The 18,856-nt window shown below is 39.2% G+C and overlaps 3 protein-coding genes across 6 annotated transcripts; 1 reads left to right on the forward strand and 2 right to left on the reverse strand.

Annotated features, from left to right (window-relative positions):
* The first annotated feature begins 93 nt into the window (after window positions 1–93).
* LOC108102943 (annexin B11) lies at window positions 94–5,517 on the forward strand. 2 transcript variants are annotated; one of them, XM_017208213.2, is made up of 8 exons: window positions 94–182; window positions 2,621–2,683; window positions 2,940–3,503; window positions 3,847–4,228; window positions 4,299–4,528; window positions 4,583–4,792; window positions 4,856–4,924; window positions 4,988–5,517. In XM_017208213.2, the coding sequence occupies exons 2-8, from the start codon at window positions 2,672–2,674 to the stop codon at window positions 5,051–5,053; spliced, it is 1,533 nt and encodes a 510-aa protein (XP_017063702.1). In that variant the 5' UTR covers window positions 94–182; window positions 2,621–2,671; the 3' UTR covers window positions 5,054–5,517. The 2 variants fall into 2 exon arrangements, with proteins under 2 accessions (XP_017063702.1, XP_017063703.1); XM_017208214.2 differs by lacking the exon at window positions 2,940–3,503.
* On the reverse strand, window positions 5,312–8,050 carry LOC108102944 (TNF receptor-associated factor 3). Of its 2 annotated transcripts, none has more exons than XM_017208215.2 (6): window positions 7,511–8,050; window positions 7,008–7,439; window positions 6,723–6,871; window positions 6,410–6,669; window positions 6,238–6,353; window positions 5,312–6,179 (listed from the first exon to the last, which is right to left on the reverse strand). In XM_017208215.2, exons 1-6 carry the CDS (start codon window positions 7,652–7,654, stop codon window positions 5,871–5,873), a joined length of 1,410 nt encoding a protein of 469 aa, XP_017063704.1. In that variant the 5' UTR covers window positions 7,655–8,050; the 3' UTR covers window positions 5,312–5,870. The 2 variants fall into 2 exon arrangements, with proteins under 2 accessions (XP_017063704.1, XP_017063705.1); XM_017208216.2 differs by having other exon boundaries at window positions 7,008–7,487; window positions 7,569–7,646.
* A 593-nt stretch (window positions 8,051–8,643) lies between these two features.
* On the reverse strand, window positions 8,644–16,508 carry LOC108102937 (phospholipid-transporting ATPase IF). Of its 2 annotated transcripts, none has more exons than XM_017208201.2 (10): window positions 15,803–16,508; window positions 13,288–13,495; window positions 13,080–13,205; window positions 12,222–12,768; window positions 11,653–12,067; window positions 10,846–11,594; window positions 10,289–10,785; window positions 9,413–10,226; window positions 9,015–9,341; window positions 8,644–8,956 (listed from the first exon to the last, which is right to left on the reverse strand). In XM_017208201.2, the coding sequence occupies exons 1-10, from the start codon at window positions 15,836–15,838 to the stop codon at window positions 8,743–8,745; spliced, it is 3,933 nt and encodes a 1,310-aa protein (XP_017063690.1). In that variant the 5' UTR covers window positions 15,839–16,508; the 3' UTR covers window positions 8,644–8,742. The 2 variants fall into 2 exon arrangements, with proteins under 2 accessions (XP_017063690.1, XP_017063689.1); XM_017208200.2 differs by lacking the exon at window positions 15,803–16,508 and adding an exon at window positions 13,771–13,902.
* Window positions 16,509–18,856: the final 2,348 nt, after the last annotated feature.

Here is an 18,856-nt window from a genome sequence, read left to right on the forward strand (position 1 = left end):
AACACATATATCGAATATGTATTCGATGTCTGTCGATATGTTATCGATTATAACTGAACGATTCGAGCTATCAAAGAAACAACAGGTAGTTGTCCCGCCCTGGCGGTAAGTCAGTTGATAAAATCGTCTCGGCATTACAAAATACTCGCACAGTGCCGTCGTCGCGTTTTCTGATACTTAAAGTAATTAAAAGTATTCTAATTTCCCCCAAACACTCCCCCAACCTCTTTTTAGTAATAATCAACGTATTTTTATGGTGTTCTTTACATTAAGAAGTGAACTTATAAATTAAGTTAATTTTTTAAAGATTGTGTGTATCTACTGAGCGGATAATACATATAGCTCGTACGACTGGCTGAGGGGTAACGGCAATAGAAACTTTCGTTTGGTATCTTCAGATACAAAGATACAAAGATACAATTATATCTCAAAGTGCACGTAGACAGATACACACTCACACACCGGTACTCATGACACGTGTTCATGTGGTGCATCTGTATGCGTTATATCCATCTGTTGATTTGCGACCTTGCCAGTAAATAATTACCATCTATAACATTATGATAGAGCCAATGTCGATGTCGGTTTAATATAAACCCATACTTAGGAATGTTTGCTTGTCTGTATGCGTACGACCCAGAAATATAGATCACAATTGGAGAAAAAAAACCAAAAACTTTTCAACTATGCCAGAATTAAAGTTTTTCTTTTTGATGTATATTCAATATTTTATCTCATCCCATAAAATATTGATATTTTCTTCCTAATGAGCCCTCTTTTCTGCGCATCTACGTCATTACAAGTCGACCATCCCACTCAAACCGTCTTGGATTTATTGACGTATCTTATGACTATGTCAATAATTCAAAAAATCATACCTACCGGTTATTGCGAAATACAAATTTTGCAAGAAAACTATATCAGAGAGAGATTTTGCTACTTTCCTAATGAGAAATATATCGATTTTCATTTTAGTATATTGAAAATAATCCAAAATAGAAGATAACTTATCAATTTTATTTTCATATATAATTTGAAAATAAACAAAAAGAGTTCAATGAACTCAAGCTTTGTATTAAATATCAAAAAAAAAACTCAAGCTTATCAATCTTTTGTTTTTCTCACGATTGAATGATTCTTACACGTGCTTAGCTATTTATAACTATGAATCCCAAAAATCCCAAACATTTTTTCACGTGATCCATTCGTAAAAGCATGACTCAATTGATATACATAGATACTTATGTATGCGCACGGGGAAACTTTGTTGACGTGGGCTTAAGTGTAAGATGAATCATCTAAAGTAAGCAAAAGATTCTGTTTTCAGAGCAAAACAGAATCAGCTTTTCAATGATAATGATTTGCAAATTACAGGGTAACGTTCTTTGACGTTATCGCGACTTCAAATTTGTTCATCTTTGACGTATTTGATTTGGTTTTCCGAAAAGAAGCTTCTGAGGTTTTTTATATGCAAATTTTAGTAATAATATATGAGTTATCCAGTTAGGCTTATCAGTTTCAAATTTAGTATCTTTCTTCTATAAACCAAAAAGAAAACATGATACCTTTGTCCAAATATTTTCTCTAGCTTTTACTTTCAATGCCAAACATTTGTTGCCATTCCCATAAAATCGCTGGCGTCCATGTGTCTGGGCAAAAAAAAGGCAACCATTAATGTATCACGCATGACCCCTGAATATTAGCCTACAGAGGGAAAGTACATGACTTATAATGTATATATATAGTACATACCTAATACGATATACGTATATATATAAAAAGGAAACGTATCCAAGGCTAAATCCTGTGTCTTTTAAGTTTGCATGACAAAAGTCACTAAGCTAAGTATTAGCATGAGCCAAATCAACAAATGAGGCAAAGAAAAAAGGTTTGACTTCCTTATAACTATATATATATATATCTACATATGTATATATATTCCGAAATGGGTGTAACTTACAATTCGCGAAAGTTTATTTACTTTCGCTGGGCTGGGCTGGCGAAACTTTTAAAGGCCAATGAAAATGATTTGGGCTTATGGTACAAAAATCAAAAAACTTTTTAAACAAAATTTTCCCTTTGACAAATTAAATATGAGCAATAAAATTTATACTTTGGGTTGTTCCCCACAGTTTTATACTTTTATCTCGTCTCAAGTATTGCCGGATGCCTTTATCAGATGTAACTGACATTTCCTGCTAACAGGCTTATAAATAATACTAACATGTAACATATTTTTCTGATTCATAACTAGAACTAGAGTTTTGACCAACTTTACTTGTAAAAAAACTTCCAAACGTCAAAGGCCTATCCCCAAAACTTATTTATTAGCACATTTTGTTAAGTAAAGGGTTTGAAAATTTCCGGCTCATGCTCCACATGCTATTAGCACCAATTGTTATATATTGTTAGAGTATATATGAACATATTGTTAGCTATGTATGAATATGTATTTGCAGTTTGTCTAAAGATATGCTTATGTGTTTGGTAGGCAAATAAGTATGTTGATCATAGCAACTGATTAAATATAGAAACAATAACCATAGCCTATGTATGTACATATGTGTAAATATTTTGATTTTAATGAAAACCCTGCTGTTCCTATTTTTGCTTATTCCAGTACTGAATCTCAATCACCGGAAACTCCCCACAGAATAGAATCTCCCTCATAATGTATCCCTTCGTAAGTTTTCAATTTTTTCCCTTAGATTTTAGTTTCTAAAGCATCAATCATCATTTTAAACAATGTTTTAGTTCTCAAAATTAATTTCTAGTATACTGATTTTAGTTTGAAATATTAATTTTAATATTTTATATATTTATACTTTTTTCTGGGTGAATATTCAAAAATTGTGCTTAATTTTTCTTTACCTACTCTTTATCATGAGCTCTGTAAAACCTAAGCTCAACTTGAATTGTAAATTTTTTGACTTTTATAGGGTTCTGGAATGCCATCGCACCCCCCTACCTCCACTAACCACCACCACGAGCCACCACGGGCGCCCTTTGGAGCTGGTTGGGTGCCACCGATGCAGCAGAACTCGCCATACCCACCACCCTCCTCCCAGCCACACCCATACTCACAGCCATCGTCCCAAATGCACCAACAACAACAGCACTATCAATATCCTGGCCAACAGGGTGGCGGTGCTCCAGCTCCATATCCACCAATGTCGGCACCATATCCGTCAGCCACACCATCCTATCCACCATATCCCAGTGCAAATCCGTATCCATCACAATATCCTCCGCCGTTGCATCATCAGCAGCAGCAGCAACCTTTTTCGAATAGTCCCTATCCCACGGATCGTGGATATACACCAGCCATGACAGCCGGATTTGATGCAGGCTATGGCTATGGAAACGGACAGGGACATGGACAAGGACAAGGACAAGGACAAGGACATGGACAAGGACATGGACATGGGCAGGGTTATGGGCATGGACAGGGGCATGGGAATGGTCAGGGGCACGCGCATCGGTCACTCACAGCTCACAGAGAGGTTGGTCATCAACTAATGGCCACTGTGGCGTACGCAGGTCTTTCTACACTGGGGATTTTTAGTTCATTTTATTTAAATATTGTCTAAAATGCTTTGTTTTTTTTAGACCTTTTTTACTTTTATTGTTAATTGCTTAATATTCATAATAATTTGATATTTAAAAATAACTTTATAATCCTTCCTGCGTACCCCGCTGCTTGGCCACACCAACCGCACTCTCATAACCCAACTAGATTCTCCCCTGGGCGGGTTAAAATACTAAATTCGATTTCCAGACATTAATCATCTTTAAAGATCACCTAATCCTAACTTATTTTAATAGATTTTCGATTGACTTTTCCAGGGAACTCCCACTGTGGTGCCCGCCCAGGGCTTTGATCCCGTCAAGGATGCCCATGACTTGCGCAAGGCGATGAAGGGCTTTGGCACGGATGAGGATGCCCTGATTAACATCATCTGCCGGCGTTCGAATGAACAGCGCCAGGAGATCCAGCGCCAGTTCAAGACCCATTTCGGCAAGGATCTTATCGAGGACATCAAGTCGGAGACCAGTGGTAACTTTGAGAAGCTCCTCGTCGGCCTGTTGCGTCCCATTGTGGACTACTATTGTGCCGAGCTGAATGATGCCATGGCTGGACTTGGCACCGACGAGGAAGTACTCATCGAGATCCTCTGCACGCTGTCCAACATGGAGATCTATACGATCAAAAACCAGTACTTACGATGTGGGTTTATAGATCTCATAAATCCTCTGAAGAAGATACTAATTTTAGTTTTTATTTGACAATCATGTAGTGTACGGCGCCCATTTGGAATCCGAACTGAAGTCGGAGACCTCGGGCAACTTCAAGCGGCTGCTCACATCCTTGTGTACAGCGGCGCGGGATGAAAGTGGACGCGTGGATCCCAATGCGGCCAAGAACGATGCCAGAGAGTTGCTGAAGGCAGGTGAACTGCGTGTCGGCACCGATGAGAGCATGTTCAACATGATCCTCTGCCAGAGGAACTATCAGCAATTGAAAATGGTATGTAGGAAAACATGGTATGGAGAAATCCTTATTAACCTTCTTCCTTTATAGATATTCCAAGAGTATGAGAGTATGACTGGTCACTCGCTGGAGAAGGCCATCAAGAAGGAGTTCTCCGGCGATGTTATGGAGGGCCTGATTGCCATCTACAGGTGTGTCACCAACAAGGCCGAATACTTTGCCTCGCGTTTGCACAAGGCGATGGCTGGAATCGGTACCAATGACACCCAGTTGATCCGTGTCATCATCACAAGGAGCGAGGTATATCTATATCCAAATCTATATAGTACTCCTTAGCTAAACTAATGGTAATGATACTTTCAGATCGATATGACAGACATTAAGGTGGCTTTTGAGCGTCTATACGGCAAGTCCTTAAAGAGCTGGATCAAGGTGAGAATATATTGTAAACTTAACCCTTCAGATAAACTCATATATATATATATCCATTTTCAGGGCGATACTTCGGGCCATTACAAGCACGCCCTTTATGCCCTCGTTGGTGAACAGCGCTCCTCTTAAGAATCTCCATATATATATTTATTAATCAAACCAAATCGAACTTGAATTCAATTATACGAATATGTATTATATTTTCTATATATTCGCTCATTAACATACATACAACATACACGCCAAGGGAGCCAAACAATTATGACCCAGTTATGTAGACTTTAAGTGCTCACAAATATTACCTGAATGGGATGGAAGGACAGACATCCCGCGTCCCTTCGACAAATTGATACCTCTTAAAGAAAATGTAGAAAAACACACCAGAACCACGGTCAGTAAGTGTTGTATTTGTATGTTGGTTCTTTTTTTTTTTATTATTATTAAAAGACCTCTTGTATTGTAAAATGCGCTCGGAAAGACAAAATATTAATGAAGTTCCTGTCGTTAAAGATGTTTGTAAAAAACCAAACAATTTGCTAATATTTTTTATCGAATGACCACATAAATGTTGCAATAAAAAACTACGCTTTCTACCTACCGACTTCGTCTCGACAGTGCCTCAAATGTAACTCTATTGCCTATTTCAAAAGCATTTAAAACATAATAAAAAGAAACTGCAAACTGCAAGGAAAAAACTTTTAAAAACATACACTAAAAATATATATGCATATTGAAACTTTAAATCGATTTGTATTCACTTATACACCTATACACATACTATTCGTGTTTTTAAGCGGATGTTTTTCTAAAAATTCTAGTTTGCTCTCAATGGAATAAATTATTATTATTATAATATATATGTATGTACGTATTATATATCAATGGGATTTTTCATTGTCTTGTCATTGTTTTCTTTTGCAAGGTAAATGTATTTCAAGCCCAATTATTATTTAAGAACTCGAACCTCGATAAACATGGAATCATTGCGAAGATAATTACGACTGGTAATCACCTTGTGGGGTATATGGAAATACTGATTGCTTTGGATAAAATCATCACTCTTCTTGCGTACAAAGATGGTTTTCACATAATCCTCGGCATCAGCAGCATTCGAGCTCTGATCACGGATAATGATCTCGGCCTGCAGACGACATGGCCAGGCCAATAGTGGATCGTACTCCCCGGATAGGACATTGAGGCAGGCAATCATATTCCTACCCTTCCAGGTGCCCTTGCCATTTAGGTATATATCCAGCTGGTCATGGTATGTATATATCAATTTGATATCTTAGCAAGATCAGATCTTAACTCACCCGTAGAGCATAGCTAAAGGCTTTATTGGAGAACATGGCACTGTGCAGAATGGTGTCGTACTGCTTGGACTCGTCTAGTTTCTTGGAATAGTCCTTGATGCGCCAGATCAGGTGGCCTTTAAATATATATAATATAAGGAAATATATCTCTAGTAAAGATTCAAATATATACCCCTTATATTCTGAACACTAGCAATGCGCTGCTGCATGGCCATTTGTGTCTCCAAGTCCGATAGATTCTGCATGGTCTGATGAAGGGCTCTATCCAGTTTATCGCAGCGTTCTTCTGTTTCGCAAACAATATTCTTAACATTTTTCACCTCGTAATCCAATGTTGCCTGCTTGGACGTAACATAATCACTATTTCCTAGCCTAGTTTTGATGTCCTCATTGATCTGCTGCAGAAATTCCTCAATCTGAAAGAACTTTTCTCTACGTTTTTGATTATTAGAAGGCTGTCAAGTTATGTCTTCATCTTTAGTCACCTGTTTAGTCTTTCGTTTTCAAAGATCAATTCCTCCAGTTTTAGAATATTGTCATTAAGCTGGTTCTGATGAAGGGTCACGTCCGCCGAGAGCTGGTTAACCAACTTTTGAGCCTCATCCAGCCTGGTCTCGACTTGCTCCTTCAAGGACTAGGGATGAAAAAGATAAACTATTTGAAAAAGCGAAACTGCTTATACTTCATTATCTATATACTTATATCTATTTTAACCCCTTATTTATTGCCTTTGTTTTCATGTTGACTTTGGTAATACCCGTCTTACTCACCTGGGTGACATCACAGCAGTATTGGACATCAAGCTGGTTCTGTTCGATGGCAAAGGCTTTCCGGGCAGTCTCCTCTTCCATCTGACGACGCAGATCATCTATTGCCCTTTCAGTGTCACGGGTCCAATCCTCGACAACTTGATTCTGTTTCCGGATATTACCCACATCGGTGATCAAGTGCAGACGCTGACGAATCTCCTCGTTAAGAACAGAACGAATGGTGCCCACATCCTGTTCGATGACCAGAAGACGCTGATCCGATTGACGATCCAAACGATCCATGCTGACACTCAAACGCTGTTGGTTACTTAGATTCTGTTGATTCGTCCGGGGACACTCCTTCAGATGAGAACGCATACGGATGCGCGGTATGAAGGCCTGACAGCCGTTGGGACACTCCTCCAAAACCTGGCCGCAGTGGATCAGGTGTTCCTGCAGTCGCATCCAAAGGGGAGTAATGTAATAGTAATCAAAGGTGGACTGAAAAGTTGGGCGATTATAACCGTGAATGTTTGGGCATCGAACCATTCGTTGCAGAAGAGGCACGAGGACTTCTCATACTTGACTATGGTCGTCGATTTTGGCTGGATGGGTATTAAATTTTGATCCGTTAGATCCTTTCTTGACGATGTCTTTGTTAAAGACATGATATAGATTTAGAAAATAGGAGAAAAAAATGTGGAAAACAACTATATATTGAAACTTGTGATCAGTAAATATTCTGGCACTGCGAGTACCGCCCTATGCACACTAAACTCAGCCGAAAATGATTAAGAATTTCCTTCGGCATAGTCATACGCGGCACACAGACGTGGTTTAGATATAGCTTTGCACATGTGTTAGCATTAGGGCGTCCATGAAATCTATATGACAACTGATAGCACCCCCATTTGGTGTGATTATAACGACCAGCGAGAACTAAACGTATCGCTTTGACCACTAACTTGGCAAACTCTTTTTTCCCCCACTTTTGTCGACCATAAAACACAGCCACCAAATGTCCACTAAAATCGTTCTCGATCTCCCAGCGAATGGGCCTACTACCTATATGTGTACCTGCAAAACGCTCATATCTCATCCATTGTTCAAATATATATATATATGTATATATATGGGAGTATATGTGCGGAATGTGAGATATCATTATCAATAAAAACGGTCCCACAATCAAAACTTTCGGTATTGCCTCAGCAATGCAAATGGGAACGACGCCATCAACCAGATAACATTATGATGTGAGGGGCTAGCTGGTGGGCGTGGCAGTGGGTCTGGTCGCCATAACAGGTGCTCTACGCAGGCCAGGAAATTCCATTTATTGGACTTGCCCCAGTTTTACTTATCGGAAGATGGCGTATATCTCTTTTGGGTTTCAAAAATTAACTTAAACTCAACGTATTAGCTTTATCTTTTGGAATTCGAACTTTTTAAGTTTCCATTTCACTTACTTTCCAAATATTTCAATCTTTTAAACCATAACTACCCCAACCCTTTAAATAAAAGTTCCAGAATTGTGATAAAAATGTTATCAGCATAAAATGTTGATTGCAGCTTATAGCATACGTTTTCAAGGTTCTCTGCCAGAATTTGAGATATTTTTGTATCTCAAGGGAAATAAAAAATAAAAAACAAGTTTCGAGTCTTTCAACAAAATTTCTTTTTATCTAACAAAAAAAAAAATGTATACATAAAGGAAATAAATAAATTAGGGGTATAAAAACTATAGCCTAGAGTCGTTTTACAAATATGTGGACTCAAATTTTTCACGCATTTTAAGTTTTCGCTGTTTTCCGGGGAAAATACTGAAACTCTTGATATTGAGTGCCCTCTGGAGCATTCGGATGGTATAGTCGGGTATCAAACAGGCCACACTGGTCAACAGGATCCACAACCAAACGGGCAAAGAGGCCAACAGATTGTTATAAGCCCAATAAATGTCGGTATCGTAGTCCCTGCGAAAGAATTTTATAAATTCGATATAATTTTAGATTTTAAACAAAAATTACTTACAGATTGATAACATTGTAGATAACCGTTGTGATCACAAAACCCAAAATGGAAATGATTATTGTGAAGATGTACCAAAACGACAGATACATGGACTCTAGCCAAAGCTTGAGGTTAACCACAACCACCACTGTCCACATAAGCAGGGTTCCGAAGCAGGAGAAGGCCACCGTCTGGCCGTAGTTTAGGATCACGTTGTTGTACGAGAAAAGGCAGAAGGCAAAGTAGAAAATGATGACCGAATGGTAGATGGCAAATATGACCCACATCAGGAAGTAAGGCCAATGAAGTTGCTTATTGTCCGTGTTCTTTTTATAAAGCTGTGGTGTTCTGTGAATGATATAGGATATAATATTAATATTAACTAATATATATTTCAAAAATTACAGACATATAATTACCTCATCAGCTTCTCCTCAGTGTATGGCTTCTCGGAGATAGCTATGAACAAAATGGGCAGCGAGGTGTATATCACATTGTACAAAGTCAGGAAAAGTGAATCGTAGACGGAGGACGAGGAGAACAGTGTGTGGAACTGGAACAGGAACATGATGCCCATGAAGACGATGTTCTTGTAGAAAAAGTACAGGACCAACAGGGATAGTCTAACACTATGGTAGTGACCATGGACGAGAAGCAGTCTCTTTAGCATACAAAACTTGGCAAAGGCAAAGTCAGCACATCGTGCCGCTTGTCTGCCTTCGCGTCCCATTATACCGATGCCCACATGGGCCTCCTGGATCATCGAAACATCATTGGCTCCATCGCCAATGGAAGCTGTATTATAGTTCTCATTGGAGGACTTGATCAGTGACACCACCTCACTTTTCTGCAGCGGGCTCAGGCGACAGCACAAAACGGCCGTGCACTTGACGGCTACGTCCCGGAACTCTGTGCTGGCCTCAGACAAGGCCACACCCAGGCTCTTGCCATCGATCAGCAGGGCGCACTCCTGCCCGATGCCAAAGATAATCTCCCGATCCAGTGCGTTCAGATGCAGCAGCATCTCCTCCCTGTTTTTGCAGTCGATGATGAAGTATTTCTTGGCATCGGGCGGAATGTGACCACATGACAGGGCTATGTTCAGTGCAGTCTCTACCTTATCACCAGTCAGCACCCAAATCTTAATGCCAGCCGCCTGCAGGGAAACCAACGTATCCGCCACGTCGTCCTGCAGGGCGTCCTCGACAGCTGTGGCACCCAGAAGATCCAGATCTTGGAAAGGAACAGGTAACATTAGTTATATACCCAAACTTAAATTAGTTTTTAATACTCACTGCTTTCGATTTTCGAGTAACACTCCTCGCTGAGCTGCTTTCGATTCTCCAATGAGCTATTGGCCTGGGCCAGCTCAACAAGGAAGTCCTGGTACTCTTCCTCAGCAATCAATCGCCGGGCAATGGCCAGTGTCCGCAAGCCAAGTCGTGCGAAATCACTGATATGAGCATCCGTCTTCGAGACCAAATCCGCCGAACTATTGGCACACAGCGGAAAAACATAGCTTTCGGCGCCCTTAGTATAGATCCACTTCTTGCCATCCGTATCCCGTACAATGACACTCATCCGCTTACGATCCGATGTGAATTCCAGGACATGGAGACGCTGGAAAGTCTCCTCCTTGGGCTTGGCAAACGGTCGCTTGTAGTCCATATGCGGAGGAACAATGCGCACCCGGAGAGTCTCGTCATCGTCGCCGGTGTAGACCATGCCTAAGTTAGCGCAGGCCTCCACCAAAGCCTTCTCATCGGGACTGGAGGCCTGGTAGTCCAAGGTGCTGTGAAGTGTAAAAACAATCTTAAAATCTTTCCATTAAACTGAAAAAATCCCTACTTACAATATGAAATCACGGATTTCGTTTTTCCTACGCTGCGATTCGGCACGAACCAGGATAGTGGGCTGCCTGGTGAATGTGGGTGCTGCATAGGATTCCCGGGAAGTGGTGCTCGGCGATCGGAATATGACACCGGCGGGCGGTGTGATGACAGTATTTGGATTTGTGAGGTAGGCATTGGGCGCTCCATAGGAGTGAGCCCTCCGATGGCCAGGCGCTTGACCATTTGGAGCTTCCCAGGACTGTTGCAGATCCTTCTCTGAGGTAGAACGTCGAAATTGCAGTGAAATGGGTCGAAAATTGGGAGTGGTGTCCACTCCATTTGTGGCACCATTGAGGTCAGTCTGATTGACATTAAAGTCATTGGCGGGGCTACTGTGCATCCGATTGGAACGGGCAAAGTTGGGACTCCTCTTCACAACCACCGGACGCTTGCGACGCTCTACGCCATAGCTGTCATCCGAGACCAGTAGAGGATTGACATCCGAAGAAATGGCCGTTGAATTGGCACCATTCGGATGACCCGACACCGAATTTTCGATGGTGTGACTCACATTGAGCTCGCTCTGCTGACTAGCATTGTGACTCTCCTCGGTGATGTCCGATATGGAGTACATCTCCGGTGGACCGGATTTAATAGCCGTCACTGGCTCCCTTTTGGTGCTGCCCGCATCAGCATCCTCCAGAGATCCGGAAGCCACCTGAACGGTATGGCAAATAGACAGAGCTTGGAAAAAGACACGCTGGCTGGACTGTAAAGTATAAATATATATGTTAAAGGGTTAAGCTATATATCCCTAAAAGACTTACACTAAACTTATTGATGTCCAGGAGGGCCTTGGTCTCCTCATCCTCCAGTCGCGTCTTCTTGAAGATAAACTTACTGCCATTAATCGAACACTGCTGGAAGTTCATTTCGTTTTTGGTCAACGTGCCCGTTTTATCCGAGAAGAGTATATTGATCTGTCCCAACTCCTCGTTCAGATTGGAGGTATTCACCACGCAGGGCTGATCGGTCTCCTTCTCGTAGAGCTCTATGTCCCATTCCATGAACCAACTTCCAATCACGCGCTGCAACTCGATGGTCACATAGAGGGAGATGGGTATCAGGTAGTTGAAGAGGATCAGGAAGGACAAGTAGTCCTGGAGGAACTGCTTCACACTGTAGCTGTCCGTCGCATCCCCCAGGTAGGTCAGTTTGGGTATCACAAAAAGCTCGTTGTACCTTAATTAATTAAAAAATTACACAATTATTTATAAACATTCCTTTCTTAAGAGCTTATCTTCACAACGCTTTAAAATGGTCAACAAATCTTGAGTAGCCTCTTCAGGCGACTAACCATTTATATTTTTAAAAAGATCACTTAGGATCAACTTACCTCTTCAGGAAATACAGCAAAGTGACAATCGCAATCAGGGCGACGAGAATGACGATTAGGAAGCGATTGATGTACGTCTCACTGGTGGCATTCTTGTTCCTGGTGAGCCGGCTATTCAGCTGCAGCTTGGAGATCATGCCCGTATATACAGCACAACCAATCACGCACTCCGTGTTCTTAACCCTTGATCCACGCAGCAGGACATTCTCGGCGGTCAAGGGCAACACTCGTCCTTCACTGCCCTTCAGCTCTATTTTCCCATTGAAGCTATACAAATCCGTGGTGGGACTCTCGCACTCGATCATGCCCAGCTTGTGCATCTCTTGGATATCGACGGTGGGCAAATCACGTGGCACCATCAACGTCTTCAGATTGGACTCACCATCCAAATTCGCTGTGGTTATGAAGCATTTGCCATGGGGATCCGTGGATCGTAGCAGCACCAGATCGCAGGGTACATCACAGTCCCGCTCCACGACTATCAGATCTCCGGGAATAACATCCTGTGACTTGATTATCGCCTCCTTTCCATCCCTGATCACCGTAACTGCAAACGGGTGAGTAGTTTTAGAAATTATTTATAAATTAATCCTTAAATCGGAAAATATTTCATACTTTTATCTTCAAGAGCAGCGTCTCATATATATTAGGGAAATTTTTTCTAAAAAGTAGAAAAATGTCTCTAAGAAGCTAAACAATTTATTTATTTAATATTTATAGAATATGTGAAAAAAAACTAAAAACTTAAAAGCAAGTTCTGTTTTTTAGTTGACAGTTTTAGTTTATAAAAAAATGTTACTACTTTTCTTAAAAGCTGTCTTAGTTATAATTTATAATTTAAGTCTATAGTTTGCCTACCTGGTGAGGAATTGACCACATTATCAGTCCTATATCGCAGGATATCTTCATATCCTTGTTTAGCTGCGGTCACAGCAATTACAAAAACCAGAGGTAAAAGTGAGGTCATCGGAGACACAGGACTATCTAAATATAAATAAAAACATTGAAATTTATATCAATTTTTCTATTAACTAATATTCATACTTTACTAGCTAATTCAACTTACCAATTAAAAGAGATATTATTGTCATTACTAAGAAATAGAAATTGGCAATTCTACGAAATTGTTCCAATAGATTTTGTGGCAGGAATGTGATCAGCGTATATTTTGTTGACTTAATCCGATTTTGGCCCTTTGGTCGCTTTTTCTTAACATCCTCGGGGCCACCAATTTGTATTTGCAGCCAATCATTTATTGTACTAACTCTGGAGCCCTGAAAGGGTAAATATGTCAACGGAAAGAGTTAATGAGAGTCGATCGAATAACAAATATGGTAGACATGTAGATAAGCATTTTTATTATCAGAATATTTGTTCTATGTGCCAGCAAATGAATCAGCGTCCATATTTAGCCAATAACAATGGTTAAATTCCTAAAATCTTTATTGAGTGTAACATGGCAAAGTTTAGAAGGGCATAATAGGCTTTATAGACTTGTAATTACAAAGAATATTACTATAGAAATATAAGATCACACACACACACACACCTTATGCCAATTCCATAGGAATGTGTCCTTAAGATGGAACGATTCCTGATCTGCCCACGGAGTGGCTCGATCTATGCGTCGAAATCCGCTCAGATGGTCATGGCCAAAGAAATTCATTGTTCATCATTCTAGGATTGGCGCATTTGGTAGCGGTTTGACCACTATTCCGCCAGAACATCTCTTCTTAAAAGCTATATCACGGATCCAGCGATGGACACTGATTGTTCCCGGCAATAGAAAACTTTTTTCACAACAATACTCGCTGAGGGTTTTTCGCGTTTTTCTTTTTTTGGGGCAATCACATTTTTAAACACCTGCCTGGTTTATGTGGTCACTATAGCTATTTGACTATTGTTAATTATTGTTTATTTATCGACATTCGGACGTACATAAGCTTTTGTATGCACAATAGAGCGGACCCTCTATGTTATGGATTTTATTTTTTAAGATTTTCCTAGGTATTGAAAGTATTTTTCAAGGTAAATCTCTGTGAACTTAATCTGATTGTTAATTAACCTTTTTCTTTACAGTTTTTAGTAAGATTGACTTGCCGACTAAGGTCCGCCCTAATTGCACATACAGACGTTTGTATATTTATCGACTTTTTCTCAGCACACTTAAATGTATAACCTTAAAACGATGTTAAGTGGGCAATTTTAACACTTCAATTGAACAGTTCTATGATGCACGTCTGTCTACGATCATTGTGGCACATAGTTATACACATTGATTTTTTTCTTTTTTTATAGGTTTGTACTATATATCACTGTGTACGATTACATATTTGCTTATAAATTTACATAGATTTAACTCTGATCAACACTAAAACACTTTAATCTGTCGGAACATTTGATATCCTTTTAGATACAATTTTTAATGATCCGCAAGAGATCCGCGTGATGTGCGCCAGTGAAAAGCCGTTCTCACACTGAGAATTAGATCTTCATTTTCTATAGCTATTCCGATCCCATATACCTATACCCCAATACCCATTCCCATTCCCATTCCCATTCACAGCTTCAAATTTGTGTATTGTAGCGCCACAGCTTCAGCTTCAGCTTCGGGCATCCAATAAAAGCTCGAAACTTATTGACGTCGCCAGTTCAAGTTGGCGAATGTTGATACATATGTAGGCACCTCTCTCTCTATACACGAAGACATTCGGGAACTAATAGGTTCAAAGTGCATAGTTAATTTGCCATATTGTCAATTCGATGACGTCCCACACAAATCAAATCTCATAAAAACCAATTGTTTAATATCTAGCACTGACTTGCTTTCCTATGCACCCCGGAAAATTGTAGTTTCGGTTTTGGTTGTAGCAGGAAGTTAATAGAGTCATTGGGGGAGATTGTTGTTGGCTTACATTTGTAAAAGGTGGTAAAACAAAGTTTGTAATCCACTTTAGCCATAACAATCTTGATTACCCATAAAGTTCTATTAAATATTGATATAGGTTGATAGTTTATGTGATAAACTGCATTTGCACTCATAAAAATTATAGATCTAGAACTTGAATTCAACCAACTTTTTGATTACATTCACTTTGGAAACCTACCATTGCAATTTTCCAAGTTCAAAAACGTTTAGCCTCCGAAAATGACTCATGAAATGACCATAGCTGTCGATCAATCAATTTCCAAAGGGGTTAACCCAAATAATAATCGTGGAAATTAAAGAAAAAACCCAAACACTTCCTTACACGGCGTGTTCCAATTTGAAATCTTTGATTGCAAACCCAAGAGAAGACAATTCTGTGATGGAATTCTAAGATTATAAAGTTGCAATCCACTTTATCTAAGCGACGCTATCTCTTTTTCCCTCTCTCACATATCGACAAACGACGTTTCTTTATAGCATACTTATCTTATATATATATACATATATAACTGATGGATAAAGAGACACACACTGACATAATTGAATTAATACAGGCATGCTTTTTGCAATAATATAAAAAATACGAACAGTGTTCAGTATTTGTTCCTTCTGACGATGTTACACAATCGAATGTCAATAAACAAGAACTCACCCTTTTCTGAAGAAGTCGTTCGAAGAACTTGCCCATAATGCTCCCTTGATATTATCCACTGCGAATGGGTTTTACTTTAAAAACAGTCTTCAAGCTCATATATATGGTTTGTTGAATTGGGAACAATGTGACACCGACGCGAAACAATAGCATAACTGACTAAAACTGACCGATTTCTGTATCTCTCTAGAATACTTCGTTACCACGAATTCGTCGTATTGCTTATCGGAAATAACGTTTACTTTTTTTTTTTGTGCTTTTTTGAAACCCAATAGCCGACTAGCCAGGTAATCTCTTCGTTAGATTCCGATGAGTAAAGTAACACCAATCAATATTTTATAGCCGAAGCTCAAACACTCTTATTTCATAGGGATCAACACTTTTTGGCAGGCGGCAAAGTTCTGGGCAGAACCGGTGGCAGAAAACATTTTCACCCATCGAGTGGACATTTCAATTAATGCACTCGAAAGCTTACAAATGTTTATCATTATTATTATGCATTACACAAATATGATGGCCTATCAGTCAAGTGGCTAAATGCACTAGAAACTTTCAATATACATATATATATTTATATATTTAACAAACGAACAACGAGATCATAGTCCATCCGTCACCCAAAACGTACTTCCCAAACTGAGGTATCCGTGCAAGAGAACCGGGTCCATAATCTGATATCCTCAGTTCACGATCTCTCCCCACCGACGGAGCTCTCTTGGTCGGCGAGACCTACCCATATCTATCTGGTTATATGTAAACTGCCAAAAAAAAAAAAAAAAACCCCTGATAAGATTATGGGTATATCTAAGTGCTCCGAGCACCTTAGCTGACTTATCGACGTTGCCGGAGAACTTTTGAGCGACAAATGCTGAAAAACTCCAGCTATGGCATGTTTCTGAATTGGGATTGGTTAAATTCATTACTTTTTTTAAACAAATTTTTAATCAATGCATAGTATATCCTTTCGTCACCATGATCAAGGTAAATTTCGTATTTATTCTCAGATCTTCTTGTCATTTTATAGTCCATAAATTCCGATAAGAAATACGGATTTTAACGAGCTCCAGAGGGGGAGCACTTTTATCACCAAACACTTAAAAGGCCAAAAGATCGTTTTACTGCTACGAATTTCACAATCAAAATAGCTTATTAAAAAGCTGGATAAGTAAGATTTCACCAATACTATTAAACAATTGTTTTGATAATAATATAGTTTTCTGAATTTTAACAAAAGTTTTGAAATAAAATAGTTTTTATTTCTATTTTTCACACACACAATCCCTTAGAACACTTCAAATTATGCAAATTTTTCGCAGGAAATGAGAATGAATTAAAATATAATTGATTCACAAGGATATATATCTAGCTGATGGTTCAACATACCATGTTTCTGGCCACTGAATTGTGTTTTTAGAATTGTAGAACTGAGTCGTTTGGTCCGCACTTTGATAGCACCCGAGGTCCTCTAGCCAAACAAACAAGTAAACAAACAGCAAACTTTATGGCGAAATATAGTATATATTTATATATGTGTAGAACCGTTATGGATCATAGGTATATAAATATTTTATATATATATATATATATATATATATATAAAGTTGTGTAGAAAGGAAAGAGAGACCTTCCACGCGCAAACTGATCTATCGGCAAACTGTCGAAGAATTGTTGATACCGATACCACTAACAAAGCCGTCATACATATAGGCTAGCCTGTCGGACCTTTTCATGCATGTTTATGTGCATATATATATATATAGGCTATGGCCATACCCATAACGTACCTATATCACACCCAGACCGGGGTCTTACCAACTTTTAGATATCCCTAAATACGTGCATAACCAAGTGCATTGCACTCTCCAATAGGTTCGTCTAACCACGTTGGGCCATACGATCCTCAGAGATACTCTCTCGGGGGATAGTGTTTTTTTTTTTTTTGTTGGGGGGTGAGCTCTATCAGGAGGCTTTCAAATAGCGCTCTCGTGAGCGAATAAGCCCGCGGTTTTGCCATTAGTCGAAGAGATAATGTCGATAACAATATCTTATCGTTCAGCATTGAACGGACTCCAAACACGCACACAAACGCACACCCATTTGTCCGTCCGTCCGTTTGTCGGAGCTTACGGACAAACCCATCTAAAAAAGTCGTGCAACTGCCACCTTGACTCACTCATCCCGCTGAACATGTCTGCAGCGTCTGTACGCGTATGTCCCATGATAGGTAAATCCATGGAGACCATGACCAAAACCTTATCACTGTCCTCGAAAATGAGTCAAAGGTAACTATATGCAAATAGTACCGTTATCGTTCGATAGCTAAAAGTACGACCTCCGCCCTTATGAGAAAGGTTATGAGTCAGACAGTCGTAAGATTTCTTAAGCTGGATGGACAATTCATAAAACAAATTAGCGGAAACTATTGTAAGATTATTGTCATCTTTTAGAAAATCCCTTAAGCTTAAACTTATTTTTTATAAGATTGATCAGTCTCTTAAAAAGAACTCGAATGTAAGGATTTTTTGTAATTCCCTTAGTCTTTTCTTATTAGTCTTTTCTATATTTCTTAAACGATATTCCCAAAAACATCTTATAGGAATTCTTATAATTTGAAGTATTACTATTTTCACGTTCTTATTATTTTGCCAACATGGCGAATGAGTAATATATATATTATAATTTTCTCAAAGTTAAAAGGTTATTTAAGTTGCATGTTTAGAGTACCAATATCTATAGTATCTGATACTGATCTTTGTAAAATGTGCATAATATAGATGTAAATAAAGTAGTTAAGTAATTATTTTGAAAAGGCAACTTTGCAAGAGGTGGTAACCCACAAACTTGGGCAAAAGCTTTAAAAACGTTAGCTTTCAAACTGAACTATAAACGTAGAACCTCACAGACGGACATGTTCATATCGCTAGATGATGCTGATTAAGAATATATAAATAACAAATATATATAACGACTGTATAACCCATCGTAAAAGTTTAAAAAATCCAATTTTCAGAAAGAAAACCATCTTTTATAGGCTTATTAAAACTTTCCCCTTGT

The sequence above is a fragment of the Drosophila eugracilis genome, unplaced genomic scaffold (assembly GCF_018153835.1).
Source record: "Drosophila eugracilis isolate 14026-0451.02 unplaced genomic scaffold, ASM1815383v1 contig_2153, whole genome shotgun sequence".
Classification (NCBI taxonomy): Eukaryota; Metazoa; Arthropoda; class Insecta; order Diptera; family Drosophilidae; genus Drosophila; species Drosophila eugracilis.

Bases quoted from the DNA above. Each gene is read 5' to 3' on its own strand.
- LOC108102937 (XM_017208200.2), bottom strand. From the start codon at position 13,887: ATGAATTTCTTTGGCCATGACCATCTGAGCGGATTTCGACGCATAGAT. The intron at 13,496-13,770 runs GTGTGTGTGTGT...TTACCCTTTCAG, and splicing joins TCCTATGGAATTGGCATAAG to GGCTCCAGAGTTAGTACAAT. The intron at 10,786-10,845 runs GTAAGTAGGGAT...TACACTTCACAG, and splicing joins GAAATCCGTGATTTCATATT to CACCTTGGACTACCAGGCCT.
- LOC108102943 (XM_017208213.2), top strand. The intron at 3,504-3,846 runs GTTGGTCATCAA...TGACTTTTCCAG, and splicing joins CACTCACAGCTCACAGAGAG to GGAACTCCCACTGTGGTGCC. The intron at 4,793-4,855 runs GTATATCTATAT...TGATACTTTCAG, and splicing joins TCATCATCACAAGGAGCGAG to ATCGATATGACAGACATTAA.
- LOC108102944 (XM_017208215.2), bottom strand. From the start codon at position 7,654: ATGTCTTTAACAAAGACATCGTCAAGAAAGGATCTAACGGATCAAAAT. The intron at 7,440-7,510 runs GTTATAATCGCC...ATGCGACTGCAG, and splicing joins TCGATGCCCAAACATTCACG to GAACACCTGATCCACTGCGG. The intron at 6,180-6,237 runs GTGAGTTAAGAT...TACCATGACCAG, and splicing joins CCTTTAGCTATGCTCTACGG to CTGGATATATACCTAAATGG.